At 35.7% G+C, this 25,513-nt stretch overlaps 2 protein-coding genes across 2 annotated transcripts; one reads left to right on the forward strand and one right to left on the reverse strand.

The window, feature by feature from the left end:
- Positions 1-4,357: 4,357 nt before the first annotated feature.
- inaD (inactivation no afterpotential D) lies at positions 4,358-15,676 on the forward strand. The gene is made up of 15 exons (XM_014235294.3): positions 4,358-4,541; positions 4,599-4,692; positions 9,901-9,971; positions 10,039-10,128; positions 10,186-10,308; positions 10,373-10,445; positions 10,539-10,708; positions 11,219-11,309; positions 11,380-11,735; positions 12,033-12,185; positions 12,249-12,320; positions 14,202-14,313; positions 14,419-14,558; positions 15,004-15,300; positions 15,422-15,676. The coding sequence occupies exons 2-15, from the start codon at positions 4,665-4,667 to the stop codon at positions 15,608-15,610; spliced, it is 1,965 nt and encodes a 654-aa protein (XP_014090769.1). The 5' UTR covers positions 4,358-4,541; positions 4,599-4,664; the 3' UTR covers positions 15,611-15,676.
- On the reverse strand, positions 15,626-19,216 carry RpL23 (ribosomal protein L23). The gene is made up of 4 exons (XM_014235297.3): positions 19,066-19,216; positions 18,861-18,944; positions 18,671-18,798; positions 15,626-15,902 (listed from the first exon to the last, which is right to left on the reverse strand). The coding sequence occupies exons 1-4, from the start codon at positions 19,076-19,078 to the stop codon at positions 15,705-15,707; spliced, it is 423 nt and encodes a 140-aa protein (XP_014090772.1). The 5' UTR covers positions 19,079-19,216; the 3' UTR covers positions 15,626-15,704.
- Between the last annotated feature and the right edge of the window lie 6,297 nt (positions 19,217-25,513).

The following is a 25,513-nucleotide window of genomic DNA, read 5'->3' on the forward strand; positions in this document are numbered from 1 at the left end:
CTCATAATTTTCTACAATACTCTGCGATCCATGCGCCGTGGACTGATGGATGGACGTACATATAATGGATGTATCGTATAGAGTATTTTACTTATTTTTATTATTTGTTGTAGATGCCAATAGATGTAGACTCATTCCGACCATTTTTGGAAAAATGCTGATTTATATAAGAAGTACCGGTCGATTTTACATAATTTTGTTATGTGTGTAGAAAAAATGTCACTTAAAAGTGAGAGGTAACCAGGGCCGGTCCGGGACAGTTTACCGCCCTAGGAAAATGCAAGATTCTCCGCCCCTTCTAAGCCCATTTTGCCTGAGCAACCTGTTCGGGGTATAAATATAATATGTAAAGAAAATTAGCCAAAATGCCGCTGTAAAATTTATGCGCCCTAGGCAATTGCCTAACTTGCCTATATGGACAGGCCGGCCCTGGAGGTAACCATCGACGAATGTCTTAAATGATCCGCAAGTAGAATTAATCTATTCTCCTTTCCACTAAGTAAAAATAAACATAATTAAACTAAAAGTAGGTAGGATCACCATTTTCATTGTTTTTTAAATAACAACTTATCTAGAGTGTTAAGAAACAATTATAAGGTCACACAGACAATGTCCTGAAATTAATTCCTCTCACCATTTTGAGAATTTTAATTTAGATAATTCGATATCTATTTTGATTACTATATGATTGAACAAACAACCGTTAAATCATTTCATACATTGTGCAGCATATTGCAATTGTATAACATGTCATTTGCACAATAGTTGTGTTTTGTACTTACGATCTTCTGTTCCCGGCGACTACGTGTACCGTCCTATACATACATATATGTACATATATACCATATGTATATATACAATTTTTTAAATCTCGTACTTGCTTATTATGAAAACAAACTGAGGCGCAAATGCTTAGTTTCGCTCTCGCTGTAAAAAATCGTTGCGAAGCACTATGTTTTCCATTCTGCACTTTATGTTGCAAAACAAAAAAGATGCAATATGTAGCATTATTTGTCGATTATTATGATAAAAAGTCTTAGGGCCGTTTTCTCAATGTCTGCAGCAGTAAATAAATTAAATTTGCCAATTTAAAACCATGAAATAGTTGAGACATAACCAAATAACACTAGAGGATCCCATAATGTACATAAAAATATATTAAGTTGAGGTCAGAATGTTTATTTTATTTCAATAGGAAGATGATAAGTTGAGTACACCCAACCCTGTATTTTTTAATAACCAGATCTCGATTTTATTTAAGAACCACCACTGAGGTTGTGAAATTGTCTGCTAACTTAGTAAAAAAGTACGCGTATTCGCATTATTTCATAAATTCGCTTAACTATTTATTCGAACTTTTTACGTAGGAGAATAAAAAGCAATCAATAAGTATGCAAACAGTAAAATGGCTTCCTTGCATAACTAGTAGGGGATTTGATAAGTTGTTATTAAAGTGAGTTAATAATTAAAATTAAGTAATTTATCTTGATACACATTAAGCGGGCAGTCAATCTTTATTTCAATATTTTCTTGCAAAAGTGAAGATATAAAACTTAAAAGTTGTATGGATGGCTTCTCTTAAATCATTGAGATATTACTTCTTTTTTAATGACATACGAGTATATAAAACAAGATCATTTGTTATTATTTTTAATAGTATTTATGTTAGTGATATATTTTGAGTGCAAGTCATATAGTTTTGATTCAATCATGCAAAATAAAAAATTCAAGTTTCAATTGTTGACTTGAAAAATCATTAATAAATTCAGGCAAGTAAGGGCTAAGTTTCAGCCCAACGAACATTTTATTTATTTCGCAGTTTACGGGGATCAAAGCTTCAGAAATTCATTCAGGTGTTGACAAAACTTTATGTTAAAAAATGTTGGGTTAACTTTATACATTTATCATTTGAATCATAAATTAATTACAATCATATTTGGTATCTTATTATTTTATACTATATACTTATATTAAAGACCATAGAATCACTTAGTTTTATTACTATATTTTGCTACATGTCCGCGACATTTATACTGAATCAACTTATTCGAAGGGACTAAATTTATTATATGAGAAAAAAATTAAACAGAATATCGGAAATCAGAATATTAGGGATATGACGCTTAAAGTAAGATCTAGACCCATTTCATAGTTTTATAAAACATACTCACTTAATTTCATTAAAATATCACACATTTTGGTTATCATAAAAATCACTATATTGCATATATTGGAGCTAAGGGAAGACCAGGACTGATTGCATAAGATTTTGGCATTATTATGAAAATAACTCAAACACTGACGGATATAATAAGCACATAAATATCAAAAATCATTATATGTAGTATTTGAGTGCCTTAATATACGTATACGTTTATACGACTAAGATGACTTACATATTTACCGATAAATGCGATAAAATCGGAAGTTTGAAACGCCTTATATCAAGTATATGGAGACTTGAAGGTATATCTAATTGGTACCAGGCACGCTTTCATCAGAAAAAGAAGTTCTCTAAATGTTATTAAGAAATCTCACATATTGACGGATATTTTCAGTAAAAAGAAAGTCGATGGCACTGAAGTCCTGGGAGTTTAAAGAGTTTTAGTCCAATTATTAGTGTTAGTCGGTAGATGGCAAACCTTTAGGGCACTATTTGTGCAAAGTTTTATTCCAATAACGTCATTGGTGCTAGATTTATATACTGTAAAGGGAAAACATCATATGGAATTCAAAATTGTGATATATGGGAAGTAGCCGTGGTTGAAGTCAGATTTCGTTCATTTTCACAGCGTAACATTAAGAATTTCAGGGTAATTTTAGGCCCCATTATTGCACATATATAATGTGGTTAAAATTGGTTGAGTAGTTCTTGAGCTGTAGACCTAAAGGTGAGCACTGAAATGGCATTATTAAATTTTTACGCCGATTCCTATGAAGCCCTTAAGCCTTATCTTGGCTGTGAAATTTAATACAATACTTCTGATGTTTTTATTTAGAGATTTATCGTTTTTTTATTAGTTTACAACATATCCGTTATATGGGGGTGAGCGTGGCAATCCGCTGGTTTTATCCATTTTCACTGATTCAGCTTTAGTGGTGGGGGTTTAGTAGTTTTCAAACCACAAATGTATGTCCATCCATACTTTGATGTCTTGTACCAAGTTTCAGTTGTGTATCTTAATTAATAGCCCTTTATAGTTTTTAGCTGTAAGGATATTTTGTGAGCATAGCAATGGTTCTATCCGCCCATCTGTCAATCTGATCTTTTGTATATACCGATGTAAATATACAATATAATATAACTCTATATCTGTCTGGATTAGTTATTGGTATTACAAACAACCGTTGGGTAACAAAGTAGAAATAAGTGCTTTGAAATAGTATGTTTTAATCTTTAATAAAACGTTTTTGTTTGCGTAAAATGTTTACAATTATTAAGCGCAGCTCGAATGTCTATCACTCAGCATATCATTATGTGCTTCCGAAAACAATACAGCCACACCAAAGGAACTTCAACTAAAGTAAATTTGTCGAATATAAAAAGAATAGAGGATGAAGGAAGTCCCATGTGTATGGCGAAAGAGATAATCAGTCTGTTACAAATATCTATTATATGAAAGATGGGAGCTTTGAACGGATTTCGATTATTCGATGCAAAGAGCATCTGTAAATCGAGATATTAAGTAATTATCGAAGATTGGACAACATTTAATAATATAGACTTTTCGTGTATGAGAAAGAAAGATAAAGCAGACATATTACAATTGCCGCTTACTATCTATTATATACAAATTTGAATGCCTATTATATTACTGTAACTGTCTTTTTAAATTGATAACGGAGTACATATGAATATTAAGTAATATTTTATGAATGTCTTTAAATAAATGTATATAAAAATGTAAGTAGGTATGCCTATGTAGTGTAATATAATTTTCTGTTTTTTTTTAGAATCGCAAATATTCGCATGTCATCAATATCGATTCGTCTTTGTTGTGTCGGCTTCAACTTGCAAGGCTTCCTTTGTGGCGCAACGATTTCCCACCGTAATACAACCAAATACAAACAGCTTGTCTATTTGCCTCTCTAAATTTAAGTAAACGTAATGAAAGTTGTACGTAACAATGAAATTTAACATTAAAATGTTAAACATCGGAGAGGCACTTTCATAAGATTCATTTTAATGAGAAATTCGCACAAAACAGTAAATTTCTTCTAGCTCTTCGTACGGTTGTATAATATAAATAAAATAACTAACAGTTAAACCCTGCCATCAAATCAATAATCGATATCCGTCTACTGTTACCTTCCATATTCGACAAGAATGAGACATAGAAATAAAAAACTCAAGACAAACGAAGCTAGTCAGTCAGTCAAAACGGTTTACAAATCAGTTTAGGCGCGATTTTCATTTGGATAGTTCGAGCTCGTCCGCGAGCTCTTCGAAATTTCCCTTCATTATTCGAGTATAAATTCTTAAATAGTTACCACTATTATTATATATTATATACAATGAACTGAAAAGACAGTTGTAGCAAGTATATATACATATGTATATACCACATCGAAGTTATTTACTGAATTTATGTTTTTAGAAACATCCTTACGGTGAAAGTAACTAAACTTTGAAACATCATAAGCCTTAAATATTAAATTTCAAAATGGTGCAAATTAACTCTGGCAGTGGCGGTAAGTGACCTTCAGTTAAATGTTAACGATCGTTAACTTTGAGTTAGCAATTGTAACTACAGAAACGCTTTGAATTATATTTACAAATATATAACAATGTCAAATTCAAACACATTTTCAAGAAACTTATCACTGTCTTATTGCAAATTCGATCGGTGTTTCAATATGTAAAAATATATTGTACATATGTATGTGTGCACTTAATTTAATTGTACTTAAAAATTTGTGTGTGAACCAAACCAATGAAAATTAAAAATCTCACGTGATGATTTCATTTAAGACATACCATCGAGTGCAGAGTAAACAATTAAATATCTGCAAGAGTCTTCTGCAAGAGTCTCATTCTTCGACTGTTGAATAAGGAATTTTGTGGTTGAAATTTCTTTAATATAATGATGCTGTTATTTACTGGATAGAATAATGGCCTTCGTATCAATTGTGTTTCATAGAATTCAAGTGTTATTTACTCCTCCTAGCTTGTTTTATATATTTATTAATAATGCGGTGACCTTTCTTCCTTCAATCCTCCATGTCATTGCAACCTTATTGCTTCCAAATAAACAACCTCTTCACATACCCATCGGTGCCTGAAGTAAACTACATTGTGATTTTTCTGTGTGTGTAGCAGCGCCGCCACCACCGAATAATGGTCACTTAATTGACTGTCAAACTCGAAATCAGCGTTTCGGTTTTCTGAGATACCAATTTTGTAATAATTAATCATTGTCCTGGCTAAGCACAAGAAATATCTTTATCTTAACCTCTTCGTTTGGTAAAATTTATTAATTAACCACTCAAAGTTATAATTTAAATAGGTTATAATTTTCTTCAATGATTTTGTAATTAAAATTATTTTTGGAAAGCCATAGAAATTAATTTTTTAACTGTAAAATTAACATCGCCAATGAAATAAATAGATCATGGTCCTAAATGAAACAAACATTTCTACCGTATATTCGTTTTCTCCACATTCTGACTTCAGAAATGAAAAATGTAAGATTTTTACAGTTACTCGCCTTAATGGTTGTGCTTACTAGCGTTAGCACAGTACTCCGTGTGAAAGTTATCCCAACTGTCATTAATCGGATTAATAAGAGAGCTTTGCCTTTGGAGATACAGAAAAAGAAGTAGTGACGGTCTGTACCTATAGATGGATCGTGCAATTATACCTATCGCTTTTATTTAAAGCAGTTTACAATTCATCTCGCAAATTTCAATATTCTTTATTATATTGTTCCTATACATATATCAGAACAAGTAAGGGCGGGCTTAGTTCGGGTGCAACATTTTATACTCTTGCAACTTGCAAGGATCAAATCTGGCGATTATATAAATATATAACTCACACACTGAACTACATATTCGTCATAAAGTCCAATCAAATATGTTAGAAAAACGACAATCGTTATATGTAGTATATGGGAGTGGGGGTAATTCGTATATATGGTGTAAGGCCAACCGGAAGTTTGAAAATTTTATATTAGGTTTATGAGGTCTAAGAAATGAATTTACCCGATTTTATTTATTTTTGGCAATACCATATACTAATAATATGCTCCCTGAGTTTCATTAAAGTAAACTCACCATCACCAATATACTTACATGGTGTAAAGTCAGCCGAATGTTTGAAAATCGTGATATTAGTTATATGAGGGTTAGGGCAAGTTTTCACGATTTGTTATCTATTTTAGGTACGTTGTTATTATTAAAACACGCTTTCTCGTTTTCACTAAGATAACTCACATATTGGCCGATATAAATCGAAAGTTCGAAAATCTTTGTATAAGGTAACCCATTTTTGACATACAGGCATACTGTTTTCAGCAAAGGAATTTCAATCCGAATTTCAATAACATGTCTGCAAGGCCGACCCGAGACAATTTACCGCAATAGGCAAATGCCAAATTCAGCGCCCCTTCTAAGCGCGCAACAAGGCTTAACATAATTATTTTAAAAAAATGTTATAATTAGCAATGGTGTACTTTTATAATATATTTTTTTGCCAATAGCTTGTACTTCGCTGCATAAATCTGTTGCATCGACTTATATTTGTCAATTCAACGTGAGTTAATGACATTTCTACTTTTGCAATGTTCAAAATCGCTGGGTATTTAAAAGTTTGCAGCTGATCAATATTAAATAAAAATCCAAAAGTTTTAGTAACAATGCAGTATCATTAATGGCAAAATAGAAATTATTTTTAAAATTTTGCTTAGCATCGCGAATTTCCTCATCTTGTTGTTGGTGCCGTTGGTGCCGTTTCTGATTCGAATGTACATACATACATATTTTGGTGATAGCATTGCAACTAACATCATATAGCAACAACCACTGGGTGCTACTATTGGGTCGTTCATTAACCTTACAAGAACAGTGACAGTCATTTTACCGCTAATAAGCTTTTATCATGTGTGAGTATACATTTATCTTTAACGCATGGGTATTCGGAATTGAGTAACTATATATCTATACTGCTTAGGACATTAATCACCATAAATTTATCATAGCTGAAAATTGTCAGTTATGACTCTAATGGGCAATCCGCATAGAACTTTTGCTTCCCTTCGCGTCAGACATTTGTTTTGACAGAAAATAACGATGTATATGTGTACCGTGTACCATCAATTTTTACTCAATACAGACAGACAGTCCCTCGGAATTTAAATCGGCTCGTCATTCTAATCATTTATATATACCATATATAACCCTATATTTATATCATTTATTTTAAGTGATACAAACGACCGTTTGCTGAACAAAACTAGTATGCTCTGTAGCAACATTTTACAAGAGTATAAAAATAAAGTTTTTTTTTCCATTCATTCATTTTCATCAATATCTGGTGTTGCAAAATTCTCTTTGAAATAACAGTAATTTTTCAAAATCTCCCTTTTCAAAATCCTGGATTCACCCCCGCAACAAAAAATAACTGAACAATTTTAAATGTTTAATGTTTGTTGTTAATTTTGTTAGAAGAGTTCCGATATTTCGTTTAGAAAGGATCCATTTAATGAATAATGTAACATTGTTGTTTTGTGCCATTGATGTAACCACTGTGGTGACTGTGTCCAAATGAATTCAATTATCTTATTAATCTTTCTGCTCGCCAAAATTTAAAGAAAACATATTCAAATGAGCAATAATCGTGGCTGATAATGGATAACTTATTGAAACTACACCTTTACTTTTATTAAAGATACGATATATATATACATATATGTATATATTTTAATATTAAGTAAATGGTGGTGAAATATTATTGAATCAGACATTTTAACATAGTCAAAAGTTGATAAGCCAGAGTTCGTTATTCAGATCATTAAGATCCTATTTTAATGTGCTTTCAAATAGAATCGGCGTAAAATGGCGAGAACTTTATTAAATATTTTTATAACGCTTTTATTTTACAGTGAATATCGAATTTATTACAATTTTTATGCTCGAAATAAGTAGCGAATATCTGTACATCGATATTCAAAATATTATTGCACGTATATAAAACAATGAACAAGTTAAGTGAATTATGATAATTTAAGTTGATTTCTAAAAAACTGAGCTTATGATTTTTTCATAGAAGAGAAGTAGAATTTCTTTATTGCCTCGATAAGATATATTAATATCATCTAGAAAACTGTTTTTAATAATAAATATTTTCGTATAAAAATAATAATATATATAAGTAGATATATGTCACCCAACAATGTTTTACGTTTTGTTAAATACAAGTAATAAATAATAGTACATTTATGTTATTGAATTAAACAATTCAGTTCACTTATATTTACTATTGAATTTCAAAGATATAGTACATCAAGAAGGAACCCGTTTCAAATCACTTTGCTCTTAACAAATTTAAAAGTAAGATAACGATTCATACTGGTATTTTCTTCGTTATTCAAAGAATACAATTTTAGTTATTTAATTTATTTTTTGTTAGTCTACCTATCGGTATATGCTTTGCTAATTAAAGTAATTTATTTTTATGGCAAAAAATAGAAAAGATAAAATTGACTCACGAAAACAATGTTCAAATTGCGAAATCTGATGAAAACAATAACCGGTATGAGCTGCCGTTCAAAACTAAAATAAATTTTACAAAAACATAAAAACTTGACCACATATAATGGAAGTAATTAAGGCTATTGCTTAAACCTGCTCATTTAAGAAATTTAAATGTAGAAAACAAATTTTTAGATTGCTATTCATGTTTCAAAGTTGTGTCTGCAGTGGTCTAAAAATCCTATTTTTGAACTGGCAACTTATAGATCACATCGTTGAAAATATCTTTATCATCCCTACTTATCGCAAACAATTACGGATCTCAAATTTCAAACTAAAGAGTTTGATCCAAAAGCAATCCCCATATCCAATCCTACTTGTAAATATGAAATATTCAAAGCTATTCAAACATTGAAAATCTTTTAAATTTACAATTATATTCTTAATTAGACAAGTGCACTTAAATTTTTAAATTTATTCTTGATTTATAATATGTATGTACGTATTTTTAGATCGAATGAAAATTGAAATTTAAAATACATGAAATACAACATATTGCACAGAGTATAACAACTTTGTTCACCTAACAGTATTGTTTGTATCATCTAAAACTGAAAGAGTTATATATATATGTACATATGTATATATCAAATTGATCATTATGGAGATATGAATTGAATTCCGGATACCTTTCTGTCCATTCGTCCATCTGTACGTGCAAGCGAAAACTTAAGTAAAAAATTTAAATATCAACTTCTTGTAGCTCTATTGGTGGCCTAATTAATTTGGTACAAGTTGGTAAACGTTTTTGGAACGTGAGCCTGACCACACAACTGTTAGGTTTAATGAACATATCTCACAAACTGCTAAAGCTACTTATTTGTTTATAATATTTCATTGTACAGTATAAAAATTTATGAAATCGGATAATCCCTACACAAAAGTTACGTTGAAAACTACAGAAAGTGTAACTTTCTAGAAAAACGTTCGAAGCATCAAATGTTGCTGTACTAATGAAGATGTCGGAATAAAAGCTTGCACAGTTAACAGCCTTGAAGGTGTGGCCCCTCATCTTCAATTGGTCTTAGTTCTAACTACAAATCAAATGCAGTTAATGTTAGTGGACCCTTCCGATAGAATCTTTTCAGCCTGCCTGATGTTGCAGATCTTAAATTTTATGTGAATCAAAAATATATTTTTTTATTTCAGATCACATTCACACAGTAACTTTGGATAAAACCGGAAAGAAGTCATTTGGAATTTGTATAGTCAGAGGAGAGGTGATTAAATTAAAAATTTTAATGCTAATGAGCTTAACTCCAGTTGCTTAAATTTTAATATCATAAGGTTAAAGACTCCCCAAACTCGAAAACATCCGGAATTTTTATAAAAGGTATAGTTCCAGACAGCCCTGCCCACTTGTGTGGGAAACTAAAGGTGATTGTAATATCAAAATGTTGTAACTCCTACTGAGTGATACGTAATAACTTTTAGGTGGGAGATCGGATATTGTCGTTAAACAATTACGATGTCCGAAATGCTACAGAACAAGCGGTTATCGAGCTAATTAAAGATGCTGGCATCAAAATAAATCTTGAAATTCAAACTTTTGGAAAGGTATGTTTAGGTTTTTAATAAAATTACCTAAAAGATTTGTGTATATTTATTTGCATGTAAATAGGATGAGAAGAAAACGTCAGAACGTGAACGCAACGAAAATGGTTACGTGCAAGTCAAAGCAAAATTCGCTCCAGGTGCTTACACATTTACAATTTTTAAGTTTGCTAAAGTTATTTTAATTTACGTTCGGAAATAAGTTAGTAATTATGTAATCATATTTCTTTAAGAACCGCCAATGTCGGCGAATAAAAGTTCGGTTCCTAAAGAAACCCCGCGAAATCCGGCGTTTTCTGCCTCCATACGTCAGAAACCAGCTTCTAATTTTACAGCCAACGACGAAGAGGACGAGGACACACGAGATATGACTGGCCGAATTCGCACAGAATCTGGATATGAAGTAAGATAATTCATACTTAATTGATTTGCAGGAAACAATTACATTTATTTACTATAGAAACTACCACTTATTCCAAACTATCCGTTCTAGTAAAAATTGTATTTTTGACAATAACCCTGCTGCTTTTCAAAGAGTTAAAAATGTGTTCACTAATAATCTGGTAAACTCTCCACTTCTAGAAAATTGTTATGTGGATTTTCTTGGAAAGTTGGAATTTTAATTGCCGTCCGCTTTACAGATTTCATGAAAGTTTTGAAAAGGCACTGAGAATTTTGGAGTATTTTGACCCAATCTGTTTAACGTTATTTCAGTTTTGTTCTCAATTCGCCTCTTTTAGTTCATGAATGTGTTTTTCTTCTTTCTTTATAGAGAAATCAGTGGCAATTTTATAATGAATTCTCTTAAGCATTTTCGAAGTTTTAACGACAAGCTGCCATATTGAAAGCTGTTTGATTTTGCATTTAAATTTTTAGTTTAATACTTATACTTATACATAGTAAATCATTATAGATCGATCGAGCGTCTGCCGGTAATTGTAAACTCAATAAACAAGAAAAAGAACGAGACAAAGAACAAGCCGATGAGTTCGGATACACAATGGGTATGAAGATGATTAATTATTTAGGATTTTCGCGGTTTTGCATATATATGTGAGTATTTTATTGTTACAGCGAAAATCAAGAAACGTTATAATTTAATGAAAGACCTGCGGAAAATAGAAGTGACGCGCGCGCCTAATACCTCACTAGGATTGGCCTTAGCCGGCCACAAGGATAGAAGAAAAATGGCTTGCTTTGTAGCTGGAATAAATTCCAGTGGCCTATTAGCTTCAGTGGATATAAAACCGGGTGATGAGATTCTTGAGGTGAACGGAAATGTTTTACAGAACCGTTGCCATTTGAATGCCTCAGTGATATTTAAAAACATCGACACCGAGAGAATTATTTTTATAACATCACGCAGAAAAGACAATGATGAAGGAATATCTGTAAACCCCATAAAGAAGTTCCCAAAGGAAGTCGATGATGTAAGCCGCAATATAAACTGATATTTAGAATAAAGACTGTCTTCTAAAATGTATCATTGCAAAGTTTAAACATATACAGTTTATAGAAAAAAAATATTATGAAACTAAGGCAACTATCGCCATGAATCATATATATCATTGATTCCTTGTTTTACCTTGCTTTACTTACATTACAACCAACATTTAAGAAGCCAGTTATATATATGTATATATGTAAATTCATGTACATATATAAATGCATTTAAGTGTTAACTTTTGAATAATAACTACTCGTATTATTTGCTTACTGTTTTACAGACCAAGTTTTTATTTGATTTATATCCCAATGCACGATCAGTACAAGTTAAAAAAGAAGGATTTTTAGGAATTATGGTTATATATGGAAAGCATGTCGAAGTGGGCAACGGTATATTCATATCTGATTTGCGCGAAGAATCCAATGCAGTAACGGTAAGATATTGCTTAGTCTTATTTTTTTCACAACTGAATCACTAACACATACATATCTTACAGGCTGGAGTAAAAGTCGGTGATATGTTATTAGCTGTCAACAAAGATGTCACTTTGGAATCGAATTATGATGAGGTATTCCTAATAACTATTAAATATCGAAAAAAAGTTATATCTCTGTTTAATTACAAAAATGAATATTTATATTATTTTCTCAACATTAAATAATGGTTGAAATTTGACATGACTTTCTAGCATTCAAAAGTTTTCATGTATCTCACTTAATACAACTCAGCACATGTGTTAAAGATTCAGGACACTTCATCCAATCGTTCTCTAATTTTTGGTCTAAAAGTAATGCTACCTTCGCTATTTTTGTTTATAATGGAAAATGTGAGCTTTGTGTTTTGATAAAACATAGATTTCACTCTATAGATGTTGTTATTATTTTAGCGGCAGAATTCTGCCAAGATGACAGTCCTTGGCCGGATTAATAAAAGGGACTGTATAGATGTTTATTCATTTTTACCTATAAATATTAATATTAATATTTAATATAATAATTTACGTGCAAAACGTAAATATTTACACCTGTAATGTTACAATAACAGTATTATAGAAGATAATCAAATGTTTCGAAAACTTTAATTTTTAACGGGAACTTGTTCGAAAAACTCGAAATACTGCCAAGCTTATGGTTATGGTTATAGTTTTTCTTCAGTATATGACATCATAGATAAAATGATCCGAAACTCCTCTCTTTGCTTTTCGAGAGAGCTCATGAACTTTCAGTGCTGCCAAGAAAAGCACGAGTTCATGAGCTACTGAACAGATGACAACCAAAACAATGAACTGCCAGATAAAATCCCGTTAAAATTAACTGACAAAATCAGTTCATTATTTTTCGTAAGAAAGTTTAATGCTGAAGCAGCAATAGTTAATGTGATATTGTTGATTAAAAATATTTGTATAAGTGTTTATATATAAAATAAAATTGAGTAGGTGGTAAAATATCTTCAAATCCCTACGGAAGCATATGTGTGTAAACTTTATTTTTTGAATTTTTTTTCCCATATATGTAAATATATAAAGTAGAGTTATTTTCAAAGCTCTTATTTTCTTTTCGGTCCTTATAGTTTTAAATAATTAATTATTACTGAAAACTATATTTGATATTTTGTTTATAAAATTTTAAGTTTTTTCTTATATGATGAATTTTGTATATTTTTATATTATTTGTGAATTTTGGAAATTATTGTGATTTTATTTTGTACCTATATGGGCGATATAGGCCTTCGGGGGAACCGAGCACCCAAAACTAACTTCGGTAACTCGCCTTTTGTCTACCTCAGCGGTGGTGTGGAAATTACAAATTTCTAAAAAAATGTAATAAAAATTCCCTAACTTATTTCTTTCCTCAGTGGCACCACTGTCAAATGTTATAAAAAATGTGGACTTTTACAGCACTCTCTCGATTCAAAGAGTTTCGGATCATATTATCCATGTATGGCATTACTCACTGAAGACTGTAATCACCGGTGCTCCAAAATTTGTTTGGAAGGTGTGGGTAGATTCGAAGCGATTTTTTTTTATTTAACTGTAAAATTTGTTAACTCGCCGCTTTTTTTAAAGAAAAAATCTCGTGTATGTCTTGCTCGCTACGGATTTCACCCTTTTATGTTCCAACTAAGTGGGGTCGCTATGGCTTTCTAAAGTTTTTTTGCTTGGGCTGAAGACTCCATTCATCACTTCTTAATTTTTACAGTGAGGTCAATTTATTTTTAATTTTAAGTTTTTACGATTTTTGAATACTTAGGATATCTTTACTAATTGCATATGTATGTATTCTTGAAAATATGTACAATGTTTTTAAATCCAGCTAGTTTTCTTACAAAGATACAGAATAATCTGGCTCATATTCACTGTGGTAATACATATGTACATATCTTTCAATCTTTATAGAGAAATAAAACAAAAATAACTCCTTAATCTAACAAATATTTTCAATATTTTAAGGCCGTTGCACTAATTAGGCGTGCTGAGGGTATAGTAACACTTGTTTTATTAACTCTGAAATCGGAGGAAGCTCTAAAAGCCGAAAAAGATGCTGCAGAAAAGAAAAAAGAAGGTTCGAGTTTTTTCATTTACAATATGTTCAGAAATTTGATTGTCTCCCTAACAAAGGTTATTAAAGAAATGCATTTTAATCCTTTAACATTTATAATCCAAACAGAAGCAAAAATAGAAGCTGAAAAACCACAGGATCCTTCCGTTGCGGAAATAAAAGTCAACAAGAAAATCCTTATTGAATTGAAAATTGAAAAGAAACCTCTTGGAGTAATTGTTGTTGGAGGCAAGAACAACCAAGTCAAGGTAAGCATTCTAAATCATAAGCGCTTCTTTTCTTCTAAAGGCGAGGTGAAATTATGGTAAATGTATAATTTAGGAGGCCTCAAAAATTTAATTTTTAAATTATTCGCGTAAAAATAAGACGATTTAAAAAAAAAATAATTTTTGAGGCCTCCTTAGTTGGGGGACCTAAACTATACATTTACCGAAATTTTTGTTAACATAGGATTAGCAATGTTCGAAGTCGATCTATACCTATACTATCCTCTAAATACTGAAAATGAGGGTAATCTCTTCGGTTAGGAGTAGGAGTCAATATGGCAAATACCTTAAAGAGTTAAAATGTGATACTAGTTATTGTTTTTGTTATTATATTGGTATAAAACTGCAAAAGTATCTAATGTTCGACTCTACTCTGCCCCAGCCGTCCTTATTCAATCTGTATATTTTAATCCCTTCTATTTTGCAGACCGGATGCGTTATAACCCACATCTATCCAGATGGAGCGATAGCAGCAGATAAACGCTTAAATATTTTCGACCACATAGTGGAAGTTAACAGCAAGCCAGTGAATTGCAGTGAAATGACGACGTTAAAAGTGCACCAAATATTCCACACAACGTACGAGAAAGTTGTAACATTCCAAGTATTTCGTGCTGACCCGTTTGAGGTAGAAAAGTTAAATATCGAATTTATAAAGAAACCAGGAAAAGACTTGGGACTTTCATTAGCACCAAATGAACGCGGCTGCACAATTTCCGAAATTGTAAGTTTATACGAAATATAATATAAAAAAAATTATATATATGATAAAGCGTGTTCTGACCTATCCCACATGACGTAGCACATTGAAACCTTTGAAATTCTTGTTTACAACTCGTTTTCAGATACCTTCTGGCTACGCTGAGATTGATAATAAGTTACAACGTGGTGATATCATAACCAAATTCAATGGTGATTCTTTGGACGGATGCACTTTTGAAATATGCTACGCCTTATTCAAAGGAGCCAACGGAAAAATTTCAATGGAAATTACAAGACCTAAACCTACATGTCGCACTGAAGCGTCCAAATAATTGAAATAAAAAACATTTGTATATTACATTTAAATGTAATTTAAATATACAATGCGATATATTTTAGTTGGTATCATATCATTTATTTCAAAAATTAGGCGATTGAACTGGCATTAGATGCAATACGAGGCCACAAGTCAGCACATTCTTTCGCCACAGGTCCAGTGATAGCGGAACCTTTCATTTCACCTTTATTATTCACAATAACCCCCGCATTATCTTCAAAATATATGAAAACACCATCCCTCCTTCTGAATGGTTTGCGTTGACGGATAACTACAGCTGGCATAACCTGAAAAGAAAAAAGTATTATGTAGTATATGGATTATTAATTGTGTACAAATCACACAAAAAAAATCTATTTGCTATCAGCTATTGCCATATGAAAAATAGCTGTTAAAACACATGTATAAACAAGCTATATTTGTCGCACTTGCTTTGATGTTGTCTAAATAATCACATAATATCAACGCTTGAAAATTAAACAATATAATTTTTATTTTCACAATTTAAAGCTATTAAAATAAAGTTTATTATTAAGTGTTAAAATAAAGTATTAAATTGTGAAAATAAAAATTATATTGTTTGACTTTCAAGCGTTGATATGATGTGATTACTTAAACATTTTCATATTTTCTTCCTAATTTCTGTTGAGTCTTTACTTTTACGTTACTTCGCTTTTTCTGAGGGTAACTTGCACAATTGTTCTTCCTGATAGATTGTAGCTATTAGCAATTATGAAACAAAGTTAACATGAGAAGGGGAGCAATTTGTTCAACTGAGAAAACTAATTAAAAATTTTAACTTTTCCTATAAATTTCTATTGGTTAAATTGTGTTTCCGACAACTCGTGTATATATATTACCGTTCCCTCGACAGCCGGGTCTAAGTGACCGGAACGTACCCAGATTTTATTTCAAATAGCTGAAATTTTCAACTTTAAACGTAAACATCTAGAAAACTTAAGGGGAAAACTTTAGTATAACGTCCCACGCTTTCGGGGATAAAATGGGTATGGGCGGATAGAGGAGATCCTCCAGATCAAGAATATATATAGATATAGGCGCGGGAAACTTATAGTTTTCGAGATATTTGGGTTTAAAGTTCAAAATTTCGACTATTTAAAGTACGCATTTTTCCCATTTCGAATGAATTATACACTTATATTTTCCACTTTTATATCCACTAACACTTCGTTTGTACACATTTATTTTACATTATATAGTGCAAAAATAGTTTAATTCAATAATTAAATTATTGTTAAATTCTATTAATTCTGACAATAACAAAAGGGTTGCAAAATTTCAAATAACCAGTGTTACCTTATCGACATCTTTTGTAATTGAACTGAAAGAAATTAAAACAGATAATACCCCAAATACAGGTATCCAAAACCTAGAGAAATAAACTATTACAAAGCATTGATGTTAAGTATTATGTTATACCCTCTATGACAATATTACTTTTTTCTTGTAGAACTTTTTTTTGCGTTGGCGGCCTTCGGCCGCGCTTCAAAAAAATAACCCTGGTCGGTCCAACACCGGGGTGTATCAAGGTTTTGTTGCGCAGAACTCCTTTTTGCGTTGGCGGCCTTCGGCCGCGCTTCAAAAAAATAACCCTGGTCGATCCAACACCGGGGTGTATCAAGGTTTTTTTGCGCAGAACTTATTTTTGCGTTGGCGGCCTACGGCCGCGCTTCAAAAAAAAATAACCCTGGTCGATCCAACAACGGGTGTACCAAAGATTTTACGCGCAGAAATTCTTTTTGCGTTGTTTCCTGTATCTAGGATACAATCTCTCTGTTTATTTTATTTTTCTTCGTTTGCAAAATATATTAGTATGGCAACACTGATGTTTTGACATTCACAACCATTTTGTTATTGTCAAAATTAATCAAATTAAAGAATGATTTAAATATTGAAATAAAGCTATTTTTGCAGCATCTAATATAAAAAAAATTTCTAAAAACGAATTAGTCAAGTGTTAGTGGATACAAAAGTGAAAAATATAAGTGCATAATTCATTTTAACTCGCAAAAATACGTACTTTAAATAGTTGAAATTTTCAACTTTAAACGTAAATATCTCGAAAACTATAAGTTTCCCGCGGCTATATATATATATATTCTTGATCTGGAGGATCTCCTCTATCCGCCCATACCCGTTTTTAACCCCGAAAGCGTGGGGCGTTATTCTAAAGCCGACCCAACTTAAGTTTCCCGCGGCTATATCTATATATGTTCTTGATCTGGAGGACCTCCTATATCCGCCAATATCAATTTTAACACCGAAATCCTGGAACGGTATTCTAAAGCCGACCCACTTCCTCTATTAGCACATACACATTTAAACAATAGTAATGCCAAAGTTATCGAAATTATGCCCATTACAACAATTAACGCATAACAATTATTGCAATTTTTGGAAAATATCAAATAATAATTTAGGAATTTCCGAGGGGTTTTTTGTCCTTCCAACTAATTGAGGAAGACATTTCGTTGCTTCCTAATTTATTCAGAAATCACTAGATTAACTATATATTGTACAATGAGTATTTGGAATGTTGAAATTTAGTTAGTAGAGACAACCGGTTTGACGACACCTGGGTATTTATAATTACTTTTATAGATGTCGTTTCCGATACATAACAATATTTAATGTAATTTATAAATCTGAACCGCCTTCTTACTACCATATGCAATTCATTCATATAGTTAAACGTTTGAGGGCCGTTTTTACAATACCCGAAATGAGTAGTGGTTGAGTTAACCAGAACTTAACTGACAGATGGTTGCTAACCAGACATTGAGAAAACGACCTTAAATCAATTTTTCAATTACGAACAAAAATGTTCTACTATAAATATCACAACTGGTGTTGAATCCAAAACACTGTCGCAAGTGGGAAAAGAAATTATAAATTTTCAAATTTTTTAGTAAAACTTTTCAAATATAAAAGGCACAAAAAACATATCAACATACACTTATAGAGTTAAATACCCAAATTTATATTATTAACATGCCTTTGAAGTAACGTGACTGTAGGAAATCCAAAAACTTACCTTCTTTCTTAGCTCAGGTTTGCCCTTTTTCACTGTAGCTACAAACATGTCACCAACTCCAGCAGCTGGCAGACGATTCAATCGACCGCGAATGCCATGTACAGCAATTACAAACAAGTTCTTCGCACCTAAAGTACAATTATCAAATTGATGAGATTTAAGCACAGAGTAATTAAACAAGGTATTGAACCTGTGTTATCAGCGCAATTCATCACAGCGCCCACTGGTAGACCAAGTGAGATGCGGAATTTTCCACCCGCGGTTCCACCACGTCCTAAAACACACAATTAAAATATTGATTACTACATATTGGTACATATTTTTTTTAACCAATTTACAGATTTATTTAAGAAATATTTCGGTTATATTCCTCGATTTTTCCCGATTATTTTTACCTCTTTTCGACATTTTGCTGCTTGCTCGGTAAGAAAAGGAAGTAAAAGAAAAAGAGCACCCAAATTGCAAGCACTACTGCCAACTGTCACATTGACATTTCACAAAAAGAACAATGGCACACATTCAATCTGAATAATTATACGGCAGTGGCCACCAAATGTGGAACGTGTTGCATTATATCGATTTAGCTTAAAATATTATTTCCGAAAGTTTAATATCATTTCCATATTAATATTCGTTGATAACATTGCATAAATGATTAGAAAATTTATATATTTTATGGCTGATGCACAACTTTTAGACAAATTCTAAAAATTGTAACTTTAATAAGTTATATTATATTATAGAAATCAGTTTCTTTTCGTTTTGTGAGGTTTGTCCTAAATATTTTTGAAGCTTGATATACTATTATGATGGCAGATATCATCATGCAACGTGTTAATAATATTAGGAATTCCCATAAACCAATAGCTTAAAAAATTTCTGTTAAAGTTTCAATGAATTTCTTTACACCGAATTAACAAAACTAACCGAAACTTTAGTTACACAAATCGGTTCATATAGAGTAGTGCCCATAATGAAATACCAACTAAATTCCTGAAACTGTTGACGTATAAATAGGTTATGCCGAACCAAAGTTTCATGTACATATTATGTCAAGCTGACGATATCAGGGGCTTGATCCTGTTCAGAACCGCCAGTTTGCACAAGACAGATAGATATGGATAGAGGTATGCACCGCAACCTATGGTCTATTGTGCCCTCCCCTACGACACAACGACTCATCTAGCCCCAGCATATTGATAAACTCCAATATTCTTCTGGGTGCTAGTGGAGCGATGCGATCCCTCTTTGGAAGCATGGATCCCAGGGCCTTAATTCTGCGTCTGCAGACTGCTGTGCAGTCCACTAGTAGGTGTTCTGGGGTTTCCGACTTCATGTTGCAGAACCGGCAGTTTGCAGAGGAGACCAAGCCCATGTTAAATAAATGCTTGTTGAGCCTGCAATGTCCGGTGTACCAGACCAGTAGTCGGAATTTGTTCCTCGGGAGATTGATTACGGTTTTAAACGGTCTGAGGTCATAACTCCCCATTAGCAACTTGGCATGGCGCATGCCTTGGAGATGTTGCCAATGTCTCTCCCTGCCTGCTCTTTCCTCTTTACGGAGCAGCTCTTTAATGGTGTGTGGACCAACCTCTACGTATGGTTCTGGTCCTACCATTTTTGTGGAGGTTGCAGAGCAGGCTAACTCGTCAGCCAGTTCATTTCCGGCTATATCCCTGTTACCATGCACCCAAATGAGGTGCACTCTATTGTGGTTTGATAGGCTGTTAAGCCGTTCTATGCACTCAAGCACTAGTAGCGATTTGACCTCAAAAGCAGAGATCGCTTTTAGTGCCGCCTGACTATCGCTGAGTATGGCAATACTTTTATTGCGACAGTTGCGTTGGAGGTTTATCTCTACACACCGACTTATAGCATATACTTCCGCCTTCTTCCAATGGGAATGGAGAGCTTGGTGCTTGGCCCTGCGACCCCTGCACCAATCCCCTCCGCCTTTTTCAAGCCGTCGGTGTACCACTTGATAGTGCTATTCCTTAGCAGTAGGTCCAGCGTGGAATCGTTTCATTTCGCCTTACTGCCAAGGGTAACTTGAAACTTCTTAGTGAAGCTTACTGCTTTGGTAAAGCTGTCCCTTGGAAGAAGGATGGGCACGTACGCGTCGCGCCCAACGCGCAGATGCAGGCAAGTCGTTGCAGCTTCGATAGTCGAAGTCCTACCGAAGTCTGCGATGCTTTGGTAACCCAAGCCAACGCTCCATATGTTATGATCTGTCTCACAATCATGGTGTACAACCATCTGATAATCCTCGGGTTGCAGCCCCATGATTTCCCATCAAGTCACTTGCACACCATGAGCGCTTTCATAGCTTTGGCTAAGGTGCTGCTTTCACCGTAGAGTGAGGCCTAGGTACTTAACCGTGTTAGCCATCTCCAGCTCCCTGCCGCATAGAGATAGGTTTCTGAGGCCTGGCAGGAACCTGCGCCTGGTAAACGGTATGATTGTAGTTTTAAAGGGGTTGATGTTTAGGCCAACCCCACTACACCATCCCTTTGCCAGACCCAATCCCCTTAGTACAATATCGCAGAGAGTGCCTGCGAACTTACCCCTGGCTAAGATAACAATATCGTCCGCATATCTCTGACAGAGGATTCCATTGCTGGTTAGCAGCTCAGTAAGATCGTCCACAACTATGCTCCAATGAAGGGGGGATAGCACTCTGCCCTGTGGACAGCCTTTTGTTGTGCCAAGACGAATTCTGGTATCGCATCTGGTTTCGGCTGTCCTGGTGCGCAGTACGGCTTCAATCCATCTGCGTATCGGTGCCGCCACACTCCATTTCTCTAGCGCTCTTGATTTGTTTTTGGTTGATCTGCCTGCTTTGATCTTATGTCGTGATCAATGATCTTTTCCATACTTTTAAGTAGGAAAGAAGTTAGACTTATGGGCCTGAATGGCCTGGGGATATATGCCAGCGCTAGGCTATCCCTCATCAGCCGAACAAGGTGGGGCAGTAGAACCTGTTCCCACTATTGCAGAAATGCTGGAATGATGTCATCCGCACCCGGGGACATATTTTTCGAAAGAAGCCACAGCCCACTTGATGGAGTCTGCAGTGAAGAGTTGTTTTGCGACAGTCCAATCTAAGTGAGATGGCTTTCGTTCGAATCTGGTCTTCTCGAATTATCTCCGGGAAGTGCGCAAGTATCGGTCTCATCCGATCTTTTAATTGCTAGTCCGTCTTGCCTCTTCCAGAGCCTTATGCAGCCTTGCAGCCTCTGGCGTTGAGGAGACGCTTTCACAGAACTTTCTGAAGCTCTTCTGCTTTGCTGACCTAATCTCCTTGTTGTAAGCAGTTAGGCTGCACTTGAGTTCTCCCAGTCCCAGGAACAGCTGCGTCTCTTGGTGGTCGTCTTTAGGGGGCAGCTGCTGTAATATGCCTCTATAATGGACTGGGAGGGTGCCTGACCTCTACCCCTAGTGCGAATCTTATGATACGGTGATCTGAAATGGAGGGTCCCTTACGCTGTTCATTACCAAGGGTGATGTCAAGCACACCCTTCTTACACTTGTTACTAAGGTGGGCTTGCTATAAATTCAAGTATAGACTCACCCCGTATATCGCAGTCTGTGCTGCCCCATTCCGTGTGGGGCAGGTTATTTCTCCTACAGTATTCCACAAGGTTACCGACGGCCTCTGGGGTTGCTGTCAGTGTGTCTCCCGGAAAGTAGGCCGCTGCCAGGATGAAGTCCAGTCCTTCGTTCCTTTTAGCCTGCACAGCGATAAGGTCTTGTGTTCGGAACTCTGAAATACAAAAGAAATCAATATCGTTCCTAGATTACCTAATTAGACTTCGTTTTGAGGCCTGACCTCTGACCTCTCCTTTGTAGATCCATGGCTCCTAGATCAGCAGTACGCACAGACCATCCGCTGTGTACCTGTTCGCGATGACAGCCGAGGCCGACGTCGCGTGGTGTAGGTTCCCCTGGCAACTTCTGTTTATGGACCCATTACAGGATCGGTTCCGTGAGAAACTAGTCCTCATCCTCGCCGTCCTTTGCGTTGCTCCCGCTCGGGGAGGGTTCGGGGCGGACCGATTGCCTCCGGTCGCCTGTGCCTTGTTGCCTCTCTCCCGACCCGAACCCCGCCTTTCGGCTTGAGTTGCGTTAAGCACCGATTTTCGCTACTCCGTTTACTGTTGCGCGGTATTGCCACCCTTCCGCTTCTCCGAGGCAGGGGAGGCACTGTTTCTCCTCACCTTGTTAAGCGTTAACTTTTCGGTTCTTCCCTCCTGGAGCTGCCTCAGGTACCATTTGAGGCTGGCACCGCTCATGCCTCTCCTCCTGGGATCATCTTGTCCGCCTGGACTCCCGGTTGGTGGTAGAGAGGGTAATCTGCCTCCCCTCTTCCATTTCCGTTTGCGAGACCCCCCAGTAAATGCCCGTTGCGAGTCGCCCGAATCAGAGCAGGTGATCCAGCTCGATGGAGCCCCGATGGGATTCGCTTTATCAGCGCCGGCCACAGTCAATCTCGCCTGCTGAGCGCCGCTGCAGGAGGGCATGTCGTCGTCATCGTCCCTTGCATGCTCCTCGAACAGCGCTCGCTCTGGTGCTAGGCACCTCACTCCGGTTGGGAGATGCCGAGAATGCCTTGCGACTTAGGCCACTGCACCACCCCAAGGTGCCTGCCATTCGCAGAGGAACACAAAAGGCTACACCCATGTTAAATAGGTGCCTTACCTTTAAGTTTCTTTGTGAAGTTTACCTTTTTGGTAATGCTGTCTCTCGGGAGAAGAGCCAGTGGTGTTTCATCACTTAAGGCCTTCATTTGTTGGGACGAGATTACCTTTCCTCTGCCATACCCTTCTGCTGTCATTCAAAGCATTGTATATTTAGTGTAAGCTTCAATATGAATTCTAGTGCTGCGTGGGGCATGTATGCATTGCACCCGATGTGCAGACAATTCTTACCAGTTTCGATAGTTGAAGTCCAACCAAAATTTGCGATGCTTTCGAAACCCAAGCCACGTCCACCTGATAATCCTTTTCTTACAGTCCCAGGATTTACCTGCCAGGCGATTGCACGCCATGAGTGATTTTGTGGCTTTGGTCATTGTCGGATCATCATAATGCGTCCACTGAAGAGTGGAGTCCAAAATGAGACCCAAATATTTAAGCAATTTAGTCACCTTCTCTTGGTAAACGGGAAGTTAGTCGTTTACAATTTTTTAATGTTCAGCTCAACCGTACTGCACCATCTCTTTCTGACGCCTAATATGTTGTTAGCCGAATAAGATAGGGAATAAAGACTTGCCCTCCTGTTGCAGAAGTTCGGGAAATATACTTTTCATCCCTAGTTATTTATATTTCGAGAAAGAAGCCAGGGCCCACTTGATTGAGTCTGCAGTAAATAAAGAATATGGTCATCTTAAACTGTCTCCGGGAAATGCGCAAGCAGTAGTGCCTTTGCTCTTCCAACTGCGCTGATCGTAAAGGTCCCATAAGATCTCTTGATAACTAATACTGTCTCAGTCTTACCTCTAACCAGAGCTATGTGCGGCCTGGCTGCCTCCGGAGTTGAGGAGACGTTTTCACAGAATTTCCCAAACCTAATTTCTTTATTGTAGGTAGTTGGGTGTTAAGTAGCCTACGTACCGTTACGTAAGCTGGGAGAGTCTATCGACTTTAAGGGACCGCCGCAGTGATGCGCATCCATGATGAACTGGTTCAATGCAGACAGTCTGTTATTCAGTCCTCAATATATAGCTTTGCTACCTATCTGCCCCGATCTCCTTATCTGATCTCAGTCTTAAACTCGTTACCTAAAATGATATCAAGGATTTCCCTTTTATGTCTCATGACAAAAGTGGGTTCACAACCCACATACTCTGCTAAACTTTGTATAGCCACTGAGGGCACTGTGGACGTCTCCCTTAGTAAAAAGGCCTCTGCAAGGACGAACTCAGATCCCTGCCTTTGGCCTGCACTGATAGGAACTTGTTCGCGATGATAGCCGAGGCTGACTTGTAGTCCCTCCAGCAACTCCTGTGTAGTGGTGTTGTGTGTGGTGGTGGTTGTGGTTGTAGCGGCAAAATTCTGCCGAGTTGACAGTCCTTGGCCGGATAAAATCCGGGTCCGTTCCGGTTACGTAGACCCCACTGTCGTGGGAATAGCGGTGTTGTGTGTCTGAAGGCTCGGTACGAATTCCTCCTGTAGTAGCAGCAGTGGCTATCTGCTCGGCCGTACATGTGCCGAAGCAAGTAGCTTCCTCATCAACCAGCATTTTTTTGTTTGTTTTATCGCTTTCTGCTGTAGTATTAGGCTCCCAAGGTCTCATAACTACTGGGCTGAACCTGTTTTTCAGCCGTAACCCCTTCTTACGGATGTGTTTTGTAAGACTCCTCATCGATACAGATGTTGAGTCTCCATGGGGCCTTCATTTTGATTTTTGACGAGCCCGAGGGCGAACTCGTATGCCTTTACTGCGCTTCGCTTTTCGCGTAGAGCTTTTCAGCCCTCCAGCTTGGGAGGAATCTCCTTTAGCCAGGTAGCAGTCCACTAGCAGTGTTGGTCTTCGGTTGCGAATGGTTTCCTCTCTGCAGTTTGAAGCTCGATGGCTCCTGTAGCGTTATCTACCCGCTCCTTCGCTTTACGGTTTGTTCTGTTGCAGTCAGAGGCTCTGCTTCGCCTTTCCGTCAGAGTTGTGTTAACCGAACACCTCCTCTGAGTCCCGCTACTCCGCTTAGCAACAGACGCGGTGTTAACGCCTTTCGGTCTCTCAGAGGTACGAGAAGCATTAGGACTACTGCCCTAACCATGTTCAGGAGTTCTTCCCTCCTGGAGATGCCTTAAGTACCATTTTAGGTTGGCACCACTCATACCCGTC

Source organism: Bactrocera oleae, chromosome 4, assembly GCF_042242935.1.
Source record: "Bactrocera oleae isolate idBacOlea1 chromosome 4, idBacOlea1, whole genome shotgun sequence".
Taxonomy (NCBI): Eukaryota; Metazoa; Arthropoda; class Insecta; order Diptera; family Tephritidae; genus Bactrocera; species Bactrocera oleae.

What these genes read in the sequence shown, in the direction of transcription:
- inaD (XM_014235294.3), top strand. Translation starts at nt 4,665, where the DNA reads ATGGTGCAAATTAACTCTGGCAGTGGCG. An exon ending in AATTAACTCTGGCAGTGGCG is followed by an intron (nt 4,693 to 9,900) that starts GTAAGTGACCTT and finishes TTTTTATTTCAG; the next exon opens with ATCACATTCACACAGTAACT. An exon ending in TGCAGAAAAGAAAAAAGAAG is followed by an intron (nt 14,314 to 14,418) that starts GTTCGAGTTTTT and finishes TAATCCAAACAG; the next exon opens with AAGCAAAAATAGAAGCTGAA.
- RpL23 (XM_014235297.3), bottom strand. An exon ending in GAATTGCGCTGATAACACAG is followed by an intron (nt 18,799 to 18,860) that starts GTTCAATACCTT and finishes ATTGTACTTTAG; the next exon opens with GTGCGAAGAACTTGTTTGTA. An exon ending in AACCTGAGCTAAGAAAGAAG is followed by an intron (nt 15,903 to 18,670) that starts GTAAGTTTTTGG and finishes TTTTCTTTTCAG; the next exon opens with GTTATGCCAGCTGTAGTTAT.